Genomic DNA, 25,454 nt, shown 5'->3' with positions numbered 1-25,454 from the left:
CTGCCTCTTGGGTTCAAGCAATTCTCATGCCTCAGCCTCCCAAGTAGCTGGGACTACAGGTGCACATAACCACGCCCAGCTAATTTTTGTATTTTTAGTAGAGATGGGATTTTACCATGTTGCCCAGGATGGTTTCGATCTCTTGACCTCGTGATCTGCCCACCTCAACCTCCCAAAGTGCTGGGATTACAGGCGTAAGCCGCTGTGCCTGGCCTATCCAGATCTTTTATAAGCTCCTTATGTGCAACCAAGGAAAGGAACTGCTGATCAAGAAGGATACTCCTATAATATGGTAAATGCAAACTTTAATCAAAACACTGGCCGGGTGCAGTGACTCACACCTGTGATCCCAGCACATTGGAAGGGTAAGGCAGGTGGATCACTCGAGGTCAGGAGTTCAAGACCATCCTGGCCAACATGGCAAAACTCCACTCCAGCCTGGTGACAGAGCAAGATTCTATCTCAAGAAAAAAGAGGCCGGGTGCCGAGGCTTAAGCCTGTAATCCCTGCACTTTGGGAGGCTGAGATGGGTGGATCGCCTGAGGTCAGGAGATGGAGACCATCCTGGCCAGCATGGTAAAACGCCGTCTTTACTAAAAACACAAAAATTAGCCAAGTGGGGGCCTTTAATTCCAGCTGCTCGGGAAACTGAGGCAGGAGAAACGCTTGAACCCAGGAGGCAGAGGTTGCAGTGAGCTGAGATCTCACTATTGCACTCCAGCCTGGGCAACAGAGCGAGACTGTCTCAAAAAAAAAAAAAAAAAAAAAAAAAGATCTGGATATCCTGACCCTGTCTTCAGAGGGTATGATTTAACTGGCCTGTGATAGAGCCCAGGTACGTTTTCTAGGAGGTAAATTCCTAATATACTGCCAGGGTTGAGAATCATTGCTCTAGGTATATTTAGCTATGTTTCAAGACAACATGACAGCTATTTGGATGGCACCATTTAATGGGTAGTTGGTTGGTATCTCCTTGAAATATTATATCTTACTGTGTATACAGCTCTAATTGAATGTCTTAATAAGGTCTTGCTGAGTGTAAGTTGTACAACTGAGGTTTGTATTTCCTTTTTGGTAAGAGTTTGCTGCCTCTTTTGCCAATATTTTTTCAGAAGAGTTAGACTGGTTAATTGTGAGTAAAATGGGGCCAATCATTAGAAATATTCAGTTTAATGAAATTGGAGCAGACCCAATTTTTAATTTTTCTCTTCAGGACCCATTTTGCTTATGAGAACATGAGGCATGAGAAGTAATTTTGATAATGTTGAGGTTTGTAAAAATAATGAGAAGGCACTAAATAAATAATTGGTTTATTAAAATGAAATGTAATTGAAAGTCTGCAAGGACCTTAGAGTAAAAAAAAAAAATTGTAATTCGGAAGTTGATCCGGTGAAATCCTAACTTGCTCTCTGAGTAACTGTCTTGAAATTTTTAGGCTGTCACCCTTGACCCAAATTTTCTGGATGCTTATATCAATTTAGGAAATGTCTTGAAAGAGGCACGAATTTTTGACAGGTGAGAGAATGTTTTGTTTAATAAGTTTTCTTGAATCTTTGTTGTATTGACACTTGACAGTTTGGACCGAAATGATGACAATGGTCCATTGAAATACATTTGCCTTTTCTAGTATATTGTTGTTCCCTGCCCGTGATGTCTGCTGTGTTGCCTTTTATTTATAGGTGTTGTTTGTTGCCTGACTTTTTGTTGTTGGCTTTCCTCAAAGCCATTAATTATCCTTCTCATTGGGGGTTGAAACATTTTTATTGTAAAATGGCTGAAATGGTTCTTTCTTAGACTAAATTATCCTTTGATCTGATTTAGAAAGCCAAGTAAATCCTGACTTAACTTTTTTTGTTGTCAGAGGAAAGCCTGTTTTTTATGTGGGAGTAGAAAATTTCTCATTGTAAAGATACATGTTATAAAGGTGTAATTTTGGTTTGAGGTTAAAATATAATGCAGCATGAATTATGTAATTACAATGACTTGATATATTTTATATAATACAGCTTGAATGAGTTGTAACAAACCATCTGTTAAGAATGAGTTATATTTTATGTGTGTGTGTGTGTGTGTGTATGTTTATTTACAGAGCTGTGGCAGCTTATCTTCGTGCCCTAAGTTTGAGTCCAAATCATGCAGTGGTGCACGGCAACCTGGCTTGTGTATACTATGAGCAAGGCCTGATAGATCTGGCAATAGACACCTACAGGAGGGCTATTGAACTACAGCCACATTTCCCTGATGCTTACTGCAATCTAGCCAATGCTCTCAAAGAGAAGGGCAGTGTAAGGATTTTTACTCATTCTATTTTTTTGTTATCTGGTAGGATTCAGAGTCTTTTTCTGGCCAGGTGTCAAAGGAAAGCCTATTTTTTATGTGGGAGTAGAACACTCATACTTGTAATGCCAGCATTTTGGGAGGCCGAGATAGGAGGATTTCTTGAGCCTAGAAGTTCGAGACCAGCCTGGGCAACATGATGAAACCCTGTTTCTACAAGAAATATAAAAATTAGCTGGGCATGGTGGCACACAACTGTAGTCCCAGCTCCTTGGGAGGCCTAGGTGGGAGGATCAATTGAGTCCTGGGAGGTCGAGGCTGCAGTGAGCCATGATTGTGCCACAGCGCTCCAGCCTGGGCAACAGATTGAAACCCTGTCTCAAAAAATTACAAAAGCCAAAAAACAGCAAAAAAGGAAAGTCTTTTGTACAAGTATTGAGATGGTGTATTGGTTTACTTTAGAGTTTTGGTTGAGGATAAGAATACCAAAAAATACCAATTTTCTGTAGTATTACCAGTCAATAGGTTTAATAAAGCAATTATTAGAAGAGTATCAGTGGAGGCTTTATGATTCTCTGTAGTTTTTGAAGACTTTGTTTTGTTTTCTAGGTTGCTGAAGCAGAAGATTGTTATAATACAGCTCTCCGTCTGTGTCCCACCCATGCAGACTCTCTGAATAACCTAGCCAATATCAAACGAGAACAGGGAAACATTGAAGAGGCAGTTCGCTTGTATCGCAAAGCATTAGAAGTATGTGAGGATGGTGTAGCTGGGTATTTAGTGTGATAGTAGAGGGAAAGCAGTTAACCATTATCCACCTGTTTTGTAAAGATAGTGGTTGAACCATTTAAAAGAGGATTATTAAAAAAAAAAGGATTATTCATTGAAATAATAATTGAGTAACTAAGGTATGATGTGAGGTCCTAGGTGACATTCCAGAAAATCCCTGTTTTCAGAGTTCATTATTCTATGGATAAGATCTGTACAAAAAAATTAAACATTAACCCACAGTTCAAGAGAAGTTACTGATAAGTATATAATTTTAGTGCCTGATGGCTGTATGGTAGTGGTTAGTAGATGTGGTAGGAGTTTAGCAGAGAGAGATTTCAGTAGTATTGGAGTAGTCAGGATAAACTAAGAGGAGAAGAGGTGTACCTCATTATGTTTGAAACAAGAGTTATAAAATAGAGGAAGAGGTAGAATTTCAGAGTGAGTAGACTTGGAAAAGTAGAGACAAGTTTAGGGGTGTAAATGTACTTGAGCAAAGTTCTTAAGGTTGTGGAGAGTTATTACTGCTGCTTTAGCAATTTTTTTAATCTCAGTTATGATCTTGATTCTTTATAGGTCTTCCCAGAGTTTGCTGCTGCTCATTCAAATTTAGCAAGTGTACTGCAACAGCAGGGAAAACTGCAGGAAGCTCTGATGCATTATAAGGAGGCTATTCGGTGAGAGACACTAACAGCCTTATTTTAAAAATTACTTTTAATTTAAAAATGTTTACATTCAGCACATTGTAGGTGCTAAAATGGCTTTAACAACAGAATAAGTTAACTTTACAATGGGTTAAAGATTTTTGTATTAGAGAAATAAAACCTTTGGCTTCTCTTTTAGAATCAGTCCCACCTTTGCTGATGCCTACTCTAACATGGGAAACACTCTAAAGGAGATGCAGGATGTTCAGGGAGCCTTGCAGTGTTACACGCGTGCCATCCAAATTAATCCTGCATTTGCAGATGCACATAGCAATCTGGCTTCCATTCATAAGGTACTACTGTTTAGTATAATATATGCAGCTTAGCACCTAAAATTTAAGTTTTGGAAACTTTTTACCATCCTGCTTTATTTTCCAGGATTCAGGGAATATTCCAGAAGCTATAGCTTCTTATCGCACGGCTCTGAAACTTAAGCCTGATTTTCCTGATGCTTATTGTAACTTGGCTCATTGCCTGCAGGTAAAGAATAACAGGCCAGCAATTGGCTCTCAGTGTTGTAATAGATTTTTAATTGTTATGTCCCATAAGAATCCAAGCCTGACTGGAAACAGTGTTTTTAATAGGCTATCTGACATTGCTTTAGGCCAAAGACATATCAAATATTAAATCCTGGAATGGGGCTTTCTGGATAATAACTTCTTTTTGCTTTCTCTAGATTGTCTGTGATTGGACAGACTATGACGAGCGAATGAAGAAGTTGGTCAGTATTGTGGCTGACCAGTTAGAGAAGAATAGGTTGCCTTCTGTGCATCCTCATCATAGTATGCTATATCCTCTTTCTCATGGCTTCAGGAAGGCTATTGCTGAGAGGCATGGGAACCTCTGCTTAGATAAGGTGTGATTCTTTTGTTTTAATCTTTTTGTTGTAAACTAAAACACAAATACAGAAAACTGTGCAAATCAAATTTGTGGCTTAATAATTATAAAGTGAACACCACCCAGGTTGAGAAATAAAACTTTTGTGAGCCACTTCAGAGCCCCTTCCATTGTGCCCTGTCTTGAATATAACCCCCTGTACTTCATAGGACAGACTCCTTAACTCCTTAACTTAAACACTAACAGTAGACTGATGGTACTTTTAAGTTGAAAGCCATAATTTGTTTTTCTTTTTTCTTTTTCTTTTTTTTTTTTGTTTCTGAGACAGGGTCTTGCTTGGTCACCCAGGCTGGAGTGCAGTGGTGTGATCATGGCTCACTGCAGCCTCGCCCTCCCCAAGCTTAGGCGATCCTCACACCTCAGCCTCCTGAGTAGCTGGGACTACAGGCGCGTGCCACCACACCTAATTTTGTATTTTTTGTAGAGATGAGGTTTTGCTATGTTGCTCAAGCTGGTCTTGAACCTCTGGACTGAAGTGATCTGCCCACCTCGCCCTCCCAAAGTGCTGGGATTGCGAGTTTGAGCCACTGCGCCTGGCCAGCCATCATGGAGTGCTTGGTATTTTGTATTCATCTTTGCGAATTAGAGCACTGCTTGATCAAGGATTGGATCAAAGGTTGGAGAATAGAGTACTAGGTGTAATTTTTTTGTTTTTGTTTTTGTTTTTGTTTTTGTTTTGAAACAGAGTGTCTCTCTCACCCAGGCTGGAGTGCAGTGGCGTGATCTCAGCTCAGTGCAACTTCTGTCTCCCAGGTTAAAGTGATTCTCGTGCCTCAGCCTCCTGAGTAGCTAGGATTACAGGCGTGTGCCACCACACCTGGCTAATTTTTGTGTTTTTAGTAGAGATGGGGCTTTGCCATGTTAGGCTAGTCTTGAACTCCTGACCTCAGGTGATCTGCCTGCCTCAGCCTCCCAAAGTGCTGTGATTATAGGCATGAGCCACTGCACCAGGCCATAATTTTGTTTTTAGAAAATGTTGCCCTATAGAATTTTCTAAAATGCTGGAAGGTTTATCAGTCTCTGTTCGTACTGTTTCATATCTACAAGTTTTAGATTTGCTCACTTTTTGAGACAGGGTCTTACTCTATTGCCCAGGCTGGAGTGCAGTGGCACAATCTTGGCTCACTGCAACCTCCATCTCCTGGGTTCAGGCGATTCTCCCACCTCAGACTCCCAGGTAGCGGGGACTACAGGCACGCACCACCACACACGGCTAATTTTTGGTGGTGTTTTTTTTTTTTTTTTTTTTCTCCAGTTGAGAGGGGGTTTCGCCATGTTGGCCAGGCTGGTCTCGAACTCCTGACCTCAAGCAATCCACCCGCCTTGGCCTCCCAGAGTGCTGGGATTTGCTCATGCCTTTTATAGATCTCAGGAGCAGGTCAAAGTATGAAGCATATTACATAAAGTGCTGAGGTTCCATCTCTCTGGCAATATTAATTAAATGCTCTGGGCAGACCTTTTTCAACAGGTGTGAGGTATAGGTTTGGCGTATTTTTCGACAGTTTTCCTAGATTGAAATTTATGTGTAGATTTTACTAACAAGCATTGCATTCTGTTGATAGATTAATGTTCTTCATAAACCACCATATGAACATCCAAAAGACTTGAAGCTCAGTGATGGTCGGCTGCGTGTAGGATATGTGAGTTCCGACTTTGGGAATCATCCTACTTCTCACCTTATGCAGTCTATTCCAGGCATGCACAATCCTGATAAATTTGAGGTAAGACTAGTGTTTCTCTAAAATTACTATTTGTTTAAAGAAAAAAACCCACAATGTTGGCTTGTCACCATAAGGCATGGAAACCCAGTGTCTTTTGGAAAGATTTGAACTGGAAAGGTTTGAGCCAGTGTTATTAAATATGCCATGTGCTGCCTTTCAGGTGTTCTGTTATGCCCTGAGCCCAGATGATGGCACAAATTTCCGAGTGAAGGTGATGGCAGAAGCCAATCATTTCATTGATCTTTCTCAGGTAGATGAAACTCTCATACTTTAACTTTTTATTTTGAGCAAGTTTAAATAAAACCATTAGCGTATAGTTTATTTTTGTAGGTGTTAAATGCTATAGTACCACGTATAGGCAATTGTGTTGATCTTATTTCCTTGGTTATTTATGTTAATCAGCATGGCTTTTGCTGAGGTAGCAAATGAAACAGAAATGTGTTATGCTTGTGTTTGGACATACAGCTTTTCTGGAGATTGAGCCAGCACTTGTGACAGAAGATACTTAATAAATATTGACAAAATGGTGACTTGGGAGAAGAATAAATAGGTCTTTTAAAGAAAATAGATGAAATATGGTTCATCAGTTTCCATGGGCCTTTGCCTTTGGTTATCTTTATTTCTGTAGTTGTTCTATTGTTGCATCCTCTCTGAGAGTAAGTTTTATGATAAATTAAGATTGAAACCTGTGGGGAAATTCATTTGCTGAGTGTGTAGGCTACAGTTTTTTCTTTGTAGACTATTAGCCACTTTGACTAATAGGGATAATATACTCTTTACATAGTGTGTGTGTGTACACATGTATGTACATACACATGCAGGTATGGTATGTATGCATATATATAGAAATATATGTGTGTATGTATATATATGAATCATTGAAGTCCTAGCAGAAAGGTTGTAAGACTTCTCATTCAATAAATAGTATGTACCAACAAATTTTGCAGTATAGCTGTTGCTTCAAAAGTGTGCCTGGCCATTTTTGATATACAGTTGGACTCTGTGACCAAGAAGCATACCTCTTCCTACATCTGAGGTCTTCAGAGACTCACTGCTGATTGACTACAGTCTAAACTCTTCAGCATAGCTTTTGTAATCTTTCTCTGTTTGCCACAACTTTGTCGATACTTTCACCCACCATTCAACATCATATATACCCATACCAAATAGAAGTGAATTACTCACCATTTTTAAATTTTTTTTTGAGATGGAGTTTCGCTCTTGTTGCCCAGGCTTGAGTGCAGTGGTGTGATCTTGGCTCACTGCAACCTCCATCTCCCAGGTTCAAGTGATTCTCTTGCCTCAGCCTCCCAAGTAGCTGGGATTACAGGTGCCTGCTACCACACCCTGCTAATTTTTGTATTTTTAGTAGAGATGGGGTTTCACCATGTTGGCCAGGCTGGTCTTGAACTCCTGACCTCAGGTGATCCACCTGCCTCGGCCTCCCAAAGGGCTGGGATTATAGGCATGAGCCACCATGTCCGGCTTACTCACTATTTTTTAAACTCCCTCCCATTTTAGTTCTTCACTCATACTTTTCTCTAATGAGACTGCATTCTGTTAAACTCCTTAAAACTCCTGTTCATCTTTGAAGGCCTAATTAGAATACCAATTCTAAGCTGGATGCAGTGGCTGACACCTATAATCCTTTGAGAGGCTGAGGTGGGAGGATTGCTTAAGGCCAGTTTGAGACCATCATGGGAAAATAGACCCTGTCCCTACCTTAAAAAAGAAAATTACAAATTTCAAATACTAGTTTCTCTATGAAATGTTACTCATACATTCAATCCAGAAGTGAACTCTCCTTCCTCTGCGTTCTGTTTCCGTAATGCTTTGGGCCCATTTTAATGGCACTCAACCATATTTATGTCCGAATTAATGTAGTTAATTTGTGTTCTTATCACTTTTCCATCTGGGAATCTGAATTCTGTTAAATGCCACTAAAAGAAGTTGATCCGAGATTATACATAGTGAGTTTTTATTTTCTATTCTGTAGATTCCATGCAATGGAAAAGCTGCTGATCGCATCCATCAGGATGGAATTCATATCCTTGTAAATATGAATGGCTATACCAAGGGTGCTCGAAATGAGCTCTTTGCTCTCAGGCCAGCTCCTATTCAGGTAAACCGATTAATAGTCATCACTGATAACATGTATTTGGCTAAGAAGACGGTGATGTGCTTCTTTTCCTACCTCTGGTTAACTGATATTTGAAACTGTAGGGCAGACATGCTTTATTTTTTAACTTTTTTAGGTTGTTGAAATGCACAGGGACAAAAAGAGTGTAGAGCACAATGCTTACAGGTACATGTATATAGAGACTTGCAATTCATGGTTGGGTATAAACAGTTTACTCTGTCTTGCAAATTTGAAGAACATTTTAGCATTTTGAAAGTTAGTCTAAAATACAGGCTGAGAATGGTGGCTCATGCCTGTAATCCCAGCACTTTGGGATGCTGAGGCAGGAGAATCACCTGAAACCAGGAGTTTGAGACCAGCCTGGGCAACAAGGCAAAACACCCTCTTGCTATAAAAAATTTAAAAAATTAGCCAGTTTAGTGATATGGCCTTGTGATCCCAGCTATTTGGGAGGCTGCGGTGGAAGGATTGCTCAAGCCTAGGAGTTTGAGGCTGCAGTGAGCTATCATTGTGCCACTGCACTTCAGCCTAGGTGACAGAGTGAGACTTTGTCTCTTAAAAAACTACTACATTGCTTTCAGCTAAAGAAGTCAGCCTTGTTGGACGTGTGGCAAGTGCCTGTAATCTTAGCTACTCTGGAGGCTGAGACAGAAGGATCGCTTGAGCCCAGGAGTTTGAAGCTGCAGTGAGCTATGATTGCACCATTGTACTCCAGCCTAGGGAACAGAGTGAGACCCTGTCTCTAGAGAAGAGTTAGACCTAGAAAAGACTCAAGAAAAGAGTTAGACCTTCTTGTTTATTTACTTATTTAATTTTGGCATGTTTAGGTTCTTTTTTAAAAAACCACTTTATTGAGATAGAGTTGACATGTAAAAACTTGTACATATTTAATGTATATGACTTGATGAATTTAGAGATAAGTGTACTGATGAAGGTTCTTAATCAGTTTTTGATCTGATTTTTTAAGGCAATGTGGCTGGGATACCCTGGGACAAGTGGTGCGCTTTTCATGGATTATATTATCACTGATCAGGAAACTTCGCCAGCTGAAGTTGCTGAGCAGTATTCTGAGAAATTGGCTTATATGCCCCACACTTTTTTTATTGGTGATCATGCTAATATGTTCCCTCACCTGAAGGTAGGCATGAAACAGTGCTATGGAGGAATTTCAAAGAACTGTAGCTTTTTATTTCCTTGCTGTTACCTGTATAAATCCTAAAAGACATGTCTGAAACTATTTTTTCCATTAGAAAAAGGCAGTCATCGATTTTAAGTCCAATGGGCACATTTATGACAATCGGATAGTTCTGAATGGCATCGACCTCAAAGCATTTCTTGATAGTCTACCAGATGTGAAGATTGTCAAGGTCAGAACCTAGTCAGTATTGTCATTGAAATAAAGTTAACTGCATTCAGGATCTTTCCCCTAATGATGCATTTTGTGTGTGTGTGTGTGTGTGTGTGTGTGTGTGTGTGTGTGTGTGTGTGTGTCTGTGTGTGTGTGTTTCTTTTAGATGAAGTGTCCTGATGGAGGAGACAATGCAGACAGCAGTAACACAGCTCTTAATATGCCTGTTATTCCTATGAATACTATTGCAGAAGCAGTTATTGAAATGATTAACAGAGGACAGATTCAAATAACAATTAATGGATTCAGTATTAGCAATGGACTGGCAACTACTCAGGTGAGAAGATAATACACCATTATGTGTCCCACCAACTTTGCATTTATTTCCTTTAAACCTCATGATAATTCTAGGAGGCAAGTATCATTATCATCATTTTATAGATGAGGAAATGAGTTTAGTGTAAACGGGCATCTTATGTAGGTTTGTGTGATTTTAAAAGTCTCCTGGATTCAGCCAGCAGATTATTACTTACTGAGAATCTGCTGTGTTAATACCATGTTGTTATTCCCTGCCTGTGGCTTTATTCTCTTATCATATGATGAACTATCTGTAGATATTGTACAGTTTCTTGCTTTTGTAAACCCATCCTTTCCCTAGCTAAATCCTACTCAGACATTCAGTTCAGACAGCTCTTCCAGGAATCCATTTCCGTACTTATTACTAATGTCTCTACCCCTACTTCATTGGTACCTGTCTTCTATGCCTCTGTTATGTTTGGAATATATCATTACATACAGCACAACAGATGATAATTCCCTGTGTTTGTATCCTCTACTGAATTGAATTACTGGGCCCATCTCTTAGTAATGTAGTATGTACTTAATAAATAATATATTGCATGTTTAAATAAGTAGCTCTATCAAGAGCGTGTAAGGCAAAGGAAGATCTCTGGCCTCTAGAGGTCATAGATGTCCTTGCATACCTGGAATAGTTATGTAGCAATGTAAGGCAGTACTCAGATGTGTGAAAATTACAAGATAAGACTAACTATGTATGTAGAAGCCCAGAAATGGTGATGATCAATGTGAAGAGAGACACTCTTGGAAGAAGAGACCATTTGGAGGAGTAATTTATTTAGCCTTGAAGAGTAGATGTGATTTAGAAAAGGACATTTCATTCATAAAGAAAAGAGTGATCAAAAACTGTTGGATCTTGAGACCTTTTTTTGGTTAAAGCAAGAGGTTTCATAGTGCAGTCTCCCCCAAATTAAGATCATGCTGCAACTGTTTGCCTTTTCTTAAATTTCATATATCATGAATATTTTCTCATGATTCAGGGACTTTGGTTATACCATTTTGGATCTTATGGATTGAAATATTGGACTCCTTTTGCCTTTAAATATAACCATCATCTTTTCCTTGTTCTAGATCAACAATAAGGCTGCAACTGGAGAGGAGGTTCCCCGTACCATTATCGTAACCACCCGTTCTCAGTACGGGTTACCAGAAGATGCCATTGTATACTGTAATTTTAATCAGTTGTATAAAATTGACCCTTCTACTTTGCAGATGTGGGCAAATGTGAGTATGCATAGACTCATTGTTACCGTCTCAGAGACTAATAAATAAGGATTTTGTATACAGAGCTTCTTGCTGAAGATGGTCCTTCCACTCCCATTTAGGAGCTGTTCTGCTCATTTATTTAAAAAAATTTTTTTTGGCCAGGTGCAGTGGCTCATGCCTGTAATCCGAGCACTTTGGGAGGCCAAGGCAGGTGGATCACCTGAGGTCAGGAGTTTGAGAGCAGCCTGACCAACATCGTGAAATCCCGTCTCTATTAAAAATACCAAAAAATTAACTGGGTGTGGTGGTAGGCGCCTGTAATCTCAGCTACTTGGGAGGGCGAGGCAGGAGAAGAATCCCTTGAACCCAGCAGGCGGAGGTTGCAGTGAGCCAAGATCACACCATTGTACTCCAGCCTGGGCAACGAGAGGGAAACTTTGTCTCAAAATAAATAAATAAATAGAACCTTTTAAAAAATTCATTTTATTTATTTACATGTGACTCAACTGGGTTGTGCTCTTTTTTAAAAAAACAGAATCTCACTCTGTTGTTGAGGCTGGAGTGTAGTGGTATGATCTTGGCTCATGGCAACCTTTGCATCCCAGGTTCAAGTGATTCTTGTGCCTCAGCCTTCCAAGTCGCTGGGATTACAGGCATGTGCCACCATGCCTGGGTAATTTTTTTGTGTGTTTTTAGTAGAGACGGGGTTTCACCATGTTGGCCAGGCTGGCCTTGAACTCCCGGCCTGAGGAGATCTGCCTGCCTTGGCCTCCTAAAGTGCTAGGATTAGATGTGTGAGCCACCGAGCTTGGCCTTGTGCTCATTTATAATCTTCAAGAGTTACAGATTTTTCAGGCATTTTGGTTCCAAAGTCTAAACATGTCATTGTGAACCTTTTAAATTTACATATTCAAAGTATTCTTCTGTCTAAAGGGTCAGCAAACTTTTTCTTAAAGGGCCAGATGGTACATATTTTCAGTTTTGTGGTCCATACTGTCTCACATCTACTCAGCTTTGTCATTGTAGCATGAAAATACCATAGGCATTTTGTAAATGATGAGTGTGGCTGTATTCTAATAACATTGTATTTGTATGAAATGGCAGTATGCCATATTTAGCTCACAGGCTGTGTAGTTCGCCAACCCCTGGTCTAAACTGATGGCATATACTGTCATGTACATCCACTCGTGTTTAACATTCTTGTAGTATTGTAGAGTTATAACCAAGAAGGAGTCGATCTATACATACAATTATCTCTTAGTTCATCAGACAAGTTTGCATATGTGGGATATTAGATAGCTGTAACTGGCTCTTAACCGATAGAAGTAAAATAAAATAGCATGTTTTACCTTTAGGTAATCTGGAGATAATTTCTTGGTTAATTTTTTTCCCCTGGTATCTGTTTTATGTTCAGAGGAGAGGGGAGGATAGAAGAGAAGAGGAAGCAGATTAGTACAGGTCTACTGTCCTTAATCCTTACTTCCCGATGTTCACAAAATCTCTGAAAATCAAAAGCTTTTTCATAAGTGTGTGGCAAATTTGTTTGGCAGCAAAACTACCTGAACTGACATTAGAATATGTATTAGTCTGTTCTCATGCTGCTATATAGGACTGCCCGAGACTGGGTAATTTATAAAAGAAAGAGGTTTAATTGACTCAGAGTTCTGCCTGGCTGTGGAGGCCTCAGGATACTTATAGTCATGGCGGAAAAAGGAGCAAAGACATGCTTTTTCACATGATGGCAGGAAGAAGTGCCAAGCAAAAGGGGGAAAAGCCCCTTATAAAACCATCAGATCTCATGAGAACTCACTCTATCATGAGAACAGCAGCATTGGGAATAACTGCCCCCATGATTCATTTACCTCCCACTGGGTCCCTCCCATGACATGTGGGGCTTATGGGAACTACAGTTCAAGATGAGCAATTTGGGTGGAGACACAGTCAAACCACATCAGGGTATTTATAATCTTTTATTTATTCCATTTAGTATGACTATTCCTGCATCTCAGTGCAGAGGTACTGATGTGTTTATTTGTAGGAAGTTGCTGCTAAGGGTGTTAACATAATACACACACACACACACACACACACACACACACACACACACACACACAGTACTACTATTTTAAAATCTGAAAAATTCTGAGTTTGGAAATTCATCTGTTCTCATAGCTTTCAGAGAAAGGGATTTTGAACTTATGTGGTACATTGAGTAGACATAAATCTAAATCAGGAGTTGGCAAACTATGACTCATGGGTCAAACCCAGCCCACTGCTTGTTTTTGTAAATACAGTTTTATGGACACATAGACATGTTTACTTGTTTGATACATTGTCTATGGCTGCTTTCAAATTACAACAGAAGTGGTGAACAGTTTTAACAGTCCATGTGGCCACAGAGCCAAAAATATTTGCTATCTGGCCCTTTACAAAAAAGACCAATTTACATTAGACAAGTAAAGTTAGGGAAGTGTGAGGTAACTAACTTTGTTGTATCATAGTGGGGGATTTGAAATTTGGAATGCAAAATTTCTCTTTCTCAACAAAACCCACTGCCTGTGTCAATTTCCACAGGAGGTAGCTGCCTCAGATTTTGCCGATTAGTAATTTGTTTTGTCTACTGACGTCTACCTCCTCTCCTTTTTTGAACTCACTCTGAGGACAGCTAAGCAGAAGAGGGCTAATTCAATTGATCTAATCATCTCTGTGAAGGAAAGACTTAAGTTCACAGTAGGCGTCTATCTACATGGATAGAATGGAGTGTGGTAGAACTATTAGAGACCTCTGGGAGTCTTTGTTGAGAAAGACTGCTATTAATAATTATGCTTATTTTCCCTATTTTAGATTCTGAAGCGTGTTCCCAATAGTGTACTCTGGCTGTTGCGTTTTCCAGCGGTAGGAGAACCTAATATTCAACAGTATGCACAAAACATGGGCCTGCCCCAGAACCGTATCATTTTTTCACCTGTTGCGCCTAAAGAGGAACATGTCAGGAGAGGCCAGCTGGCTGATGTCTGCTTGGATACTCCACTCTGTAATGGGCACACCACAGGGATGGATGTCCTCTGGGCAGGGACCCCCATGGTGACTATGCCAGGTAAGCTGCTGATAAATCACTGGAATCTTCCTTGTTTTTTGAATATCTCCTTTTGGGGAGAAACTTCCAGGTGAAATTATATGTACTAGAAGCAACATTGAAGGCAAAGTGATACAAAGTGAAACCTGTTCTCACTTCATTCTCTTCATCTGCATTGTATGGGGACTTATTAACTCTGCTATTTTACATTCGCAGATGTGCAGTTGTTATCTTTTGTATTACAGGAGAGACTCTTGCTTCTCGAGTTGCAGCTTCCCAGCTCACTTGCTTAGGCTGTCTTGAGCTTATTGCTAAAAACAGACAAGAATATGAAGACATAGCTGTGAAGCTGGGAACTGATCTAGAATAGTAAGTAAACTTTTCTGTGAACAAATTATATGATAAAGTAGAGAGAAGGTAGCTGTTATAAAATGAAACCATAAAATAAGTGTAATATAAAATAGGTGAACTAGCTTGTATGCCCTCTGGATGGGACCAGTTTCTAAACTCTTAGAAACGAAGTGATCAATAGGTTTTGCTATGTAAAAAGTAAATGGCTAAATAAAAAATATTCAAGAAAATTAAAAGGCAAACGGGAAAAAATCTTTGTCTCAGTATTAATTGCCTGGCTATATAAAGACTGCAGAACATTTACATTTTAAATTCCCTAGTAGGAAAGTAAAAATGGAAATGACTACACACCTCACTGAAGTGGAAATACCAAATGGTTAACAAAATGTTTCAGGCTCTGTAGTAGAAATGCCAATGAAAATTACACTGAGGCCGGGCATGGTGGCTTATGCCTGTAATCCCAGCACTTTAGGAGATGGAGGTGGGCGGATCACTTGAGGTCAGGAGTTCGAGACCAGCCTGGCCAACATGGTGAAACCCCGTCTCTACTAAAGATACAAAAATTAGTTGAGTGTGGAGGCGCATGCCTCTAGTTGCAGCTACTCCGGAGGCCTAGGCAGGAGAATTGCTTGAACCTGGAAGGCAGAGGTTGTGGTGAGCTGAGATCACACCATTGCACTCCAGCCTGGGTGACAGAGTGAGACTCTGTCTTAAAAAAAGAAAAAAATTATACTGAGGTGTATCCATTATTTGCCTATACAATAAAAAGATTTTTTATATCGGTGAGGGAGCATTGAGGACTAGCCTTTTCATGCATTGGTGAACAAATTGGTAGAGCCCTTCCACAGAGTTTTTAGAGCCTTAAAAGTTACGGTGGCTCATGCCTGTAATCCCAGCACCTCGGGAGGCTGAGGTGGGCAGATCATGAGGTCAAGAGTTCAAGACCAGCCTGGCCAACATAGTGAAACCCAGTCTCTACTAAAAATACAAAAATTAGCTTAGCATAGTGGCTTATTCCTGTAATCCCAGCTACTCAGGAGTCTGAGGCAGGAGAATTGCTTGAACTGGATACCGGGAAGCGGAGGTTTCAGTGAGTCGAGATCGCGCCACTGCACTCCAGCCTGGGCTACAGAGTGGGACTCCATCTTCAAAAAAAAGTTTGATCTTTGACCCTAATACTGTCACTTCTTCACTACAGTCAGTGTAAGAAATAAAAAAAGCATAACTTAACTGGCTGAAAATGAGTAAGAATTAGGTGATGCTTAGATGAGTGAGGATTTATCCATACAATAAACTAGTATTTCTTTCATTCTTGTATTTTTTTTTTTTTTTTTGAGATAGTATCTCACTTATCTCACTCTGTCACCTAGGCTGGAATGCAGTGGTGTGATCTTGGCTTACTGCAGCCTTGATGTCCTGGGCTCAGGCGATCCTCCCACCTCAGCCACCTGAGTAGCAGGGACTATAGGTACATGCCACCATGCCCCATACCTGGCTAATTTTTAAATTTTTTTGTAGAGACGAGGTCTTGATATGTTGCCTAGGCTGGATATTTCTTAAATGAGGTTTTTCTTTCGGTATAATGGGTGATGTTTTTTTCTTTGTGTTTTTCTGTGAAGTAGCATATTAGATAGAAATTAAAGAAGCATACTTTTTGAGTCAGACTACCTGAGTGACTCAAGCTTTTCTGCTTATGAGCTTTGTGACTTTGGGGAAATAAATCTCACTCAGTGTTGTGCCTTGGTTTCTTCTACAAAATGGAGCATAATGCTAGTACCTACTTTGCAGAGATGATGTGAGGATTAAAAAAGGCATTCCGTGTAAAGTGCTTAGAATAGTTACTGGTGCCTGGTAAGCATTTGGCAGATATTAGCTACTACTGTTTTCAGAATTTTCTCCATAGAACGTCACATACATCTAAGAAAAGTGAGAAATTTGAGCCCAGGCATTAAAAACAATTAAGACTGATGTCCATTAGTCCAGAAATAACTATAGTAAAAAATGTAGTGTGTTTTATTTTCAGACAGGGTCTCGCTCTGTCACTCAGGCTGGAGTGCAGTGGCATGATCATGGCTCACTGCAACCTCTACTTCCTAGGATCAAGTGATCCTCCCACCTCAGCCTTCCTAGTAGCTGGGACTACAGACACATGCCACCATGCCTGGCTTTTTAAAATTTTTGTTTTTTGTAGAGATGAGGTCTCATCAATGTTGGCCAGGCTGGTTTCAAACTCTTGGGTTCAAGCAATCCACTTGCCTTGGCCTCCCAAAGTGGTGGGATTACAGGTGCATGAGCCACTATATCAGCCTGTAGTGCATTTTAAAATTTTTTTAGACTTGGCCAGGACTGGTGGCTAAAGCCTGTAATTCCAGTACTTTGAGAGGCTGAGGAGGGCGGATCACGAGGTCAAGAGATTGAGACCACCCTGGCTAACATGGTGAAACCTCGTGTCTACTAAAAATACAAAAATTAGCTGGGCGTGGTGGCATGCACCTGTAGTCCTAGCTACTTGGGAGGCTGAGGCAGGAGAATCTCTTGAACCTGGGAGGTGGAGGTTGCAGTGAGCCGAGATCACGCCACTGCACTCCAGCCTGACAACAGAGCAAGACTTTGTCTCAAAAAAAAAAAAAAAAAGTTTTCTTTATTAGACTCTTTGGAACTTAGTTTGGTTCATACGATACTTTCCCCCAACATTTTTGTTATGAAAATTTTTAATTTTATAATAAACACATCTATACCTACTGCTTAGAATCTACCATTAGTGTTTTACTATTCTTGCTTTATTACATATCTATTCATCCTTTTATTCTCTTTATTCATCTGCTAATCCATCTTATTTGACACATTTTGAAATAAATTGCAGACATCAGTACACTTCTTTTTATTTATTTATTTATTTATTTTATTTATTTTTTTNGGAGTTTCGCTCTTGTTACCCAGGCTGGAGTGCAATGGCCTGATCTCGGCTCACCGCAACCTCTGCCTCCTGGGTTCAGGCAATTCTCCTGCCTCACCCTCCTGAATAGCTGGGATTACAGGCACGTGCCACCATGCCCAGCTAATTTTTTGTATTGTTAGTAGAGATGGGGTTTCACCGTGTTGACCAGGATGGTCTCGATCTCTTGACCTCATGATCTACCCGCCTCGACCTCCCAAAGTGCTGGGATTACAGGCTTGAGCCACCGCGCCCAGCCTTACACTTCTTTTTAAATACTTAAGAATGGCTGTCATTAATTGGAGTTCAGTATACATGTATTTTTTTGAGACAGGATCTCCCTTTGTTGCCTAGGCTGGAATGCAGTTGATACAATCTCTGCTCACTGCAACCTCCACCTCCTGGGCTCAAGCAGTCTTTCCACCTCGACCTCCTGAGTAGCTGGAACTATAGGCACCAGCCACCACACCCCACTAATTTTTGTATTTTTAGTAGAGGCAGGGTTTTGACAGATTGCCCAGGCTGGTCTTGAACACCTGACCTCAAGTGGTCTACCTGCTTCAGTCTCCCAAAGTGTTGAGATTAAAGGCGTGAGCCACCATGCCTGGCCATTTTTTTCTTTTGAGGCAGAATTTACATACAGTGAAATACACAGATCTTAATATTTAGTGAGCTTTGAAAAATACCTTTGTAACCCAAACTCCTATGAAGACATAGAACACTATCACTCCAGAGAGTTTCTTCATGCCCCTTTTCAGTCAGTCTTTCTCACCGGCCCCCAGAGACAACCACTGTTCTGATTTTTTTTTTCCCTTCCATAAATTAGTTTGCTTTTCTAGAATTTTATCCAAATGGAACTCTGTCAGTATGCACTCTAAAGCCTTCTTTCAGCAAGTTTATTTCTTTTGATTCCTGAGTAGTATTTCACTGTATGGATGTACTACAGTTTGTTTTCCTATTGATACATAGAACTTAAAAAAAAGTAGAGTACATAGGTCTTTCTCTTTGGAGAGTAGCATTAATATGGACATGGTTGTATTGAGACCAACAGATGTGCACAACCATTTTACTACTTCTCTCACAACAAACATTAAAACAAGGTTGGGCATGGTGGCTCATGCCTATAAACTCAGTGCTTTCAGAGGCTGGGGTGGGAGGATTGCTTGAGCCCAGGAGTGCGAGACCAGCCTGGACAACATGGCGAGACAATCCCATCTTTACAAAAACTACAAAAATAGCTGAGTGTGGTGGTGCGTGCCTATAGTCTCAGCTTCTCAGGAGGCTGAGGCAGGATGATTGTTTGAGCCAGGAGGTTGAGGCTGCAGTGAGCGATCACTGTGTCATTGTACTCCAGCCTAGGCAACAGAGTGAAACTATTTCAAAAATTAAAAAGAAAATAAAAAAATTAATAGATTTAAAAGTGTTACGTTAGGTCAGAGGGTTATGAACATTTAAAGTTAATATATACATTGCTAAATTGCTTACCAAAAGGTAAGCAGTCTGTGTTCTGACAATACATAGGAATAGTCATGTGCCATTGTCAATTCTTATTTTAAAGGTAGAAATGAGACGAAATGGAGAAGGCCTGGTATCCCTTGGATATACTTGTTTAGAAAAGAACTAAATTTTTTCAGAGTACATGGAGGTGAGCTCATTTCAGTGTTAGCATTATGTAAGCTGTGACCCTTCCCTTTTTCAGCATTGAGATAACAGGAAGCCAATCAGGAAATGAGATAGTGTAAAGTTTGGTCATGCATTTTTTGCCACAAAGGGGACTAGGTATTTATAGGGTGTGGTTCTGAGTTTCTGCTCTGATTGGTAAACTAAGTTCTCTTTTTTTATTACCCAGCCTGAAGAAAATTCGTGGCAAAGTCTGGAAGCAAAGAATATCTAGCCCTCTGTTCAATACCAAACAATACACAATGGAACTAGAGCGGCTCTATCTACAGATGTGGGAGCATTATGCAGCTGGCAACAAACCCGACCACATGATTAAGCCTGTTGAAGTCACTGAGTCAGCGTAAAGAAAGACTGCACAGGAGAATTACCCCTATACCTGAGCCTCAACCTTCTGGGGGAAAGGGAACTAGATAACATACTTCTTACTTGTCTGTACAGTACCTTGTTGCAGATGGGTGATATATAATGGTAATAGAATAGCACAGCCAGACTTGCTTCCTGCATAATAGGGAGAGACACAAGAGATAAGAGATGGGAAACTGCTGTTCCACAAGGAATCTCCGTAGAATTTTACAGCAACCAGATGGTGCATAGGTCTGGAAGGTCTGATCTCCCTTGGTCTTCCATGGGATGGTTAGTGTGGAGGGGAGATATAGATTGTCCGGCCGCTTTGCGATTCCATGGATTGATTCAATCTTCTGGATTAATTTTTTTCTTTATATTTTGGGTATTGGAACTTTTAAAAATGTTTGGTTTCAGGTATTTTTATTCATGTGAAGTGTATATGATTCTCTTGAGATAAGGTTTTAAGCTAAAATGTTACTCCCTGTTTTAGTTTCTGAACTCTGACAGATCGACAGGGACTTTGCTGGTGTAGTCTTTTTATAGGTTTTATAAACCACTTGAGCCTATATCAGTCGTTTTAGTGTCTGACCTAATGTTTGGAGCTATCAGTTCTTTGTTGATTTAGATGATGACTCAAAGATTTTTTCTGGTCCATTTCCCATTTCCTTCTCTTCCCTGACCCCCATACCCCCACCCTTACAATTTCTCCTGAAACTCAGCTAACAAAATCAAGTCTGATTCAAAACATCCTAGGGTGTTTCTCTTAAACACACCATCTGGTGCCAAATGAAGATTTTTAGGAGTGATTACTAATTATGAAGGTTACAGTTGTGGTACTGTCATTGATAATAATATAGATTTTTTTTCACTAATTTTGACCTATTTCACCAGTGTTTTACCCTTGACTGCCCCTTCTATGCTGCTTCCAAAAGTGATAGTGTGTGTTAAGATTTTTACCTTCCTTTCTAAAATTTTTTTTTTTTTAAGTGAGTCCTGTTCTTCCTATTTCTTTCAGCAGAAATGAAATCCCAGGTAAGTATAAGTATTCAAATCAGTAAGTCACAATTATCTCTGGTGCATTAAATAACTTTCATCAAGAAACAGGTTATAGGTAAAATCTCTGAAGGACCATCTGTGTATTCAAGTAATTATTTTTTAGAACTTGTAGGGTATTCTATAATAACTGTCTTCTGGACTTGGTCTTGAAGTCTGTACAGATTCAGCCTCAATAGTAGCAAACTGCACTGGTACTTGGTTTGGAGTACAAATTAGACTTACAGTCCTCCTGGAACTTGAGTTGTTGACAATAAAATCATAGGAATAAAATTACGGGATTTTAACAAAGGGTTGAGGGTTTGAGGTTTAAACAAGCCAACGTATGAATATTTGTTTTGTCTTGCTGTTCTGCACTTATGCTATCCAGTCGCAGATAATTTTTTGTCTGCTAGTAGTACTCTAGATTATGTCTTTCCGAAGCGCTGAGGCTGTGCACCTATTCTGTAGTTGCAGCTGATGCCTGAATGTATCCTAGCTGACAAATTATTGCTTAGTAAGAACTTGAATTTCTGAAAGATTCTTACTCTTAACCAAATTTTGAGCAAGGAGTCTCGAAGGTAATTCTGAACCAGAATTACATGTTAATAAACAGTGTACCTTTTAACATTGTAAGTCGCAGAATATCAGTGAAGGGATTTCTTAATTTATTTTTTACCTGATGATTGAAATATCAGTTAAAGGTTACCAGCATGGTTGCAGATAAACTAATGTTTGAAATTCACCGAATTACTTAATGTGGAATAATAGGATAATATACTTCCAGTGCCCTCAAGGCTGTGACTTTACAGCCATTTGACATAGCACATCATTCCTCCTATAGGGATGAACTTTTTCATGGCACGAAAAGTAGCCGCTCTGGTTGAAGCTTTGCTTATTGTAACAGGCTTTTATTTCCAGGTAACATGTCTGTGGAAGACTAATTCTGATTAGAGATATAGATATTACTGGAAACTAATTGTTTTTTTTTCCTATTGTACTCTGCTTTATCAAAGAAGTAAAACATTTAAATCGTGCTACAGAAATTAAGATGTTGTCTTGCGATCCTTAAACAATAAATGAATGATTTCCCCTTAATATGGCTGATGTATTTTGTCTCCTGTTATATTGAGTGTTACTGAAGAATAGGGTCATCCAGTGATGAAACCTGTGTTTGAACAGCTCCAAACAACATTAAAGTACCAAATTTCCCTTCTTTAGCTATGATATTAGGAATTGTTTTCTCAGCAGGTCTGGTGGAGGGTGGGGTTAGTTTATGATCCATTAAGAAGACAAAGCAGCCGGGTATGGTGGCTCAGGCCTGTAACCCCAGCACTTTGGGAGGCCAAGGCAGGTGGATCACTTGAGGTCAGGAGTTCAAGATCAGCCTGGCTAACATGGTGAAACCCCATCTCTACCGAAAATACAAAAAATTAGCCTGGTGTGGTGGTGCATGCTTGTAATTCTAGCTACTCAAGAGGCTGAGACAGGAGAACCACTTGAAACCCGGGAGGCGAAGGTTGCAGTGAGCCGAGATTGTGCCACTGCACTCCAGCCTAGGCAACAGAGTGAGAGTTCATCTCAAAAAAGGAAAAGAGAAAGGCTGTGATCCCCAACACACCCATTCATGCTTGTTCCTCTTTTGCTTATGATCTCTCTGCTTTTATTTACACTTGTTTCAGTCTTCATGTGGACCATTCTTTTCTTGGCTCTTTGGGGGCAAAATTATTTTCCTTCTTGCTGTGTATAGTGCTCAAACTCTGCCATGAGCGTGAAGGAGGAAGATGTCAGTGCATGAGGGGTCAGAACACACTGTTTGCCAGTTTTCTCAGAGATATAAGTGAGAGGGAAGATGTTTTTCGGTAGCATTTTGCATAATTCCCAACTTCTGTTGGTTGTACCGTTAAAGCCCTAATGTGGATTGGTGTTTGTTTCCTAAAAGATTATTATGGGAAGAAAGGTGTTCAGTAGCCTACTCAAAAGTTTTTACTCCTATCCGCTTCTGTTGAAGAATCTGCATTACTTCCAGTCTACTTTAGCTCCTCCTGACTTCAGTCTAAAGGAGTTGTTGCTTGCACACCTGGAGTAAATGTGTGTAATTTCTGAACTGCCCGTTTTAAGATTTGATTCTAATCCTAACTCTTTTACTTGACGAATATGCCTCTCAATCATAGCTAACATTTTGGTTCTTTGCCAAACCTCTGAGGCACAGTTACGTAATCGTCATTTTTATAAAGAGGCTTGTTAGAGGTTAATTTGCAACTATTGTAAAGAGAGTAATAAGCCCTCTTTATCCAATCCCCTATCAACTGAGAAAGTGACTGTAAATTATGTAGGCAATCCAGTGCTTAAGAGCAAGCTTTGGAACTAGAGTTGGAGTCTGAATCTCAGCTCTGCCACTTTTTTCTTTCTTTTTTTTTTGAGACAGTTTCGCCGTGTCGCCCACGCTGGAGTGCAATGGCGCGATCTCGGCTCACTGCAACCTTCGCCTCCTGGGTTCAAGCTATTCTCCTCCCTCAGCCTCTTGAGTAGCTGAGATTACAGGTGCGCACCACCACGCCTGGCTAATGTTTTGTATGTTTAGTAGAGACGGAGTTTCACCATGTTGGCCAGGATGGTCTTTAACTCCTGACCTCGTGATCCGCCCACCTTGACCTCCCAAAGCGCTGGGATTACAGGCGTGAGCCACCGTGCCCTGCCACCTCTGCCACTTTCTAGCTGTGTGATCTCAGTGAAATGAGAGCACTAACAATTGCCTACTTTTTAAAATGTAAGAATTAAATAATAAAACACTTGGAACAACACCTAGCACAAAATAATATCAAATGCAGGGACATTTTCTTTGTATTCTGTTAGCCAAAGGGTTACCTTATGAAATGTATGGATGTTCGCTGGAGAAACTGGTATAATCTAGAAAGCGCTGCTTCCCCCATTTGTTTTTCTCGGTGTGTATGGAGTGCCAAAAAGTCTCAAGTAACCAACCCTTTTCTATCTCCAGGGTTCAGAGGGTTCTGGAAGTAAACAGTTCACCGTTGCCAGGAGCTGTTGAGTTGCTGCCTTGGTCTTATCTAGGGGTCTAGGCCTTCCCCGCAACGCCCGCCCTAGCTCTTGCGCGCTTCGCCCTTCCCGTCCGCACCCCGCTCCCCCTCCTCCACGCCCCACACTGTGCTTGGAATAACGGACTTAGAGGTCTGGATAATTCAAGCAGGGGACAAGCCTTGCTTATTCAAGTTCTCGCAGGATGAAACTTGGTTAGGAAGGATTTGACATGGTTTCTCCTCATCACTCGGAAAGTTATTAGGGACTTTTACTCACAGAATTGGCCTCGGGTGCCCACACTCTGTATCAAAATGGCGCTTCGGGACAAATAAGCAACGTCCGTGAGAGGGGGAAGTGATAGACCTGATTCTGGAAGCGTTACGGCTAGGCGCCAAGTTGCAAAGTTCAAATTTGCCTCGTGACCACACTGTGATAGGTGGGTACGGGGGAGCGCGGGCGGGTACACGTCAGTTCTTACCGCCCCCTAGGTCTGGGCATTATAAAAGGGCCTGCGCCTCGCATTCGTCGCAGTTGCTTGGGATTTCTGCACGCACTCCATGGACAGCTGGAGGTGAGCTGTGCCGGCCACGCCACAGGCTGCAACAGCTGGTAGGTGACCGACTGGTCAGACTGAGATGGGTGCTGAAGTGGTCCAGAAGCTAGTCCTAATTGAGCAACTTAATTAAAATTAGGACCACAGGACCACTGTATTCCTTGGACTGTGATTGTCCATGGACCTTGGTATTTAGCCTGTGGACCAAAAGAAATGTGCCTGTTTCCATATACAAAGGCCTTTGGAAGAAATTTATTGTTTGTATTTATTTCTGTTAAATTTATAGTGCCTTATACTGTTTTGGAGACAATGGGGAATGGCGGAGGCAGAGACCTTGGTGAGGCTATCTTGGTGTGCGAGTGGAGGTGACGCGGGGGAGCTGAGGTTGAGGGGATAGTCTAGGCCCTAGCGGTGGGTGGAAGAATCACTGGGAACTTCCGGTGGGAGTAGGTGTGGAGAGTGTAGGACTGAGCAGTGAAAGATCCGGTGGAATGAGGTGGGAGTAGGGGAAGCGGCAGCGTGGAGAAGTGGAGGCGCCAGTGGCGGCATTGGGAGAAGTGGGAGTGCTAGTGGCAGCACTGGGGGAGGTGGGGATGCCATTGGTGGTGTAGGAGCACATGGTGACGCCAGTGGCAGTGTTGGGAGAAGTGGGGGTGCCGGTGGTGGATGGGGAGAAGTGGGGGCATCAATGGCGGCACGGGGAGAAGTGGGGGCACAGGTATCAGTGTTGGGGGAAGTGGGGGTGCTGGTGGTGGTGTAGGAGCACGTGGTGGCAGTAATGGCATGAGAAATGGGGTTGCCAGTGGCGGCATTGGAGGTGGAGGCACTGATGGTGGCATGTGAGCACCTGGTGGCAGCAATGGCGGCACGGGGAGAAGGGGGGGCACCAGTGGCGGCATTCGGGGAGGTGGTGGAGCTGATGGCGGCATGGGAGCACGTGGTGGCAGCAATGGCGGCACGGGGAGAAGTGGGGCGGTGCCACGCCATTGGCGGCATTGGGGGAGGTGGTGGAGCTGATGGCAGCA

At 41.1% G+C, this 25,454-nt stretch overlaps 1 protein-coding gene across 4 annotated transcripts in view; it reads left to right on the top strand.

The window, feature by feature from the left end:
* OGT (O-linked N-acetylglucosamine (GlcNAc) transferase) overlaps nucleotides 1–21,935 on the top strand; it is a 42,478-nt gene extending 20,543 nt beyond the window's left edge. For 2 of the 4 annotated variants that reach the window (XM_017516734.2, XM_037734317.1), the window contains exons 4-20: nucleotides 1,436–1,515; nucleotides 2,090–2,285; nucleotides 2,887–3,027; nucleotides 3,622–3,722; nucleotides 3,889–4,042; nucleotides 4,128–4,229; nucleotides 4,426–4,605; nucleotides 6,209–6,367; nucleotides 6,528–6,617; nucleotides 8,364–8,489; nucleotides 9,475–9,645; nucleotides 9,758–9,874; nucleotides 10,022–10,192; nucleotides 11,284–11,436; nucleotides 14,263–14,515; nucleotides 14,740–14,863; nucleotides 19,630–20,788. In XM_017516734.2, coding sequence (XP_017372223.1) covers nucleotides 1,436–1,515; nucleotides 2,090–2,285; nucleotides 2,887–3,027; nucleotides 3,622–3,722; nucleotides 3,889–4,042; nucleotides 4,128–4,229; nucleotides 4,426–4,605; nucleotides 6,209–6,367; nucleotides 6,528–6,617; nucleotides 8,364–8,489; nucleotides 9,475–9,645; nucleotides 9,758–9,874; nucleotides 10,022–10,192; nucleotides 11,284–11,436; nucleotides 14,263–14,515; nucleotides 14,740–14,863; nucleotides 19,630–19,804 — 2,493 coding nt within the window. In that variant the 3' untranslated portion in view covers nucleotides 19,805–20,788. Of the gene's footprint in view, nucleotides 1–1,435; nucleotides 1,516–2,089; nucleotides 2,286–2,886; nucleotides 3,028–3,621; nucleotides 3,723–3,888; nucleotides 4,043–4,127; nucleotides 4,230–4,425; nucleotides 4,606–6,208; nucleotides 6,368–6,527; nucleotides 6,618–8,363; nucleotides 8,490–9,474; nucleotides 9,646–9,757; nucleotides 9,875–10,021; nucleotides 10,193–11,283; nucleotides 11,437–14,262; nucleotides 14,516–14,739; nucleotides 14,864–19,629 lie in introns of all 4 variants that reach the window. The other 2 variants (XM_017516731.2, XM_017516733.2) reach the window with 2 other exon arrangements.
* Nucleotides 21,936–25,454: the final 3,519 nt, after the last annotated feature.

This window comes from Cebus imitator, unplaced genomic scaffold (assembly GCF_001604975.1).
Source record: "Cebus imitator isolate Cc_AM_T3 unplaced genomic scaffold, Cebus_imitator-1.0 Scaffold602, whole genome shotgun sequence".
Taxonomy (NCBI): Eukaryota; Metazoa; Chordata; class Mammalia; order Primates; family Cebidae; genus Cebus; species Cebus imitator.
The sequence above is the reverse complement of the archived record's forward strand: the minus strand, read 5'-3'. Positions and strand labels throughout refer to the sequence as shown.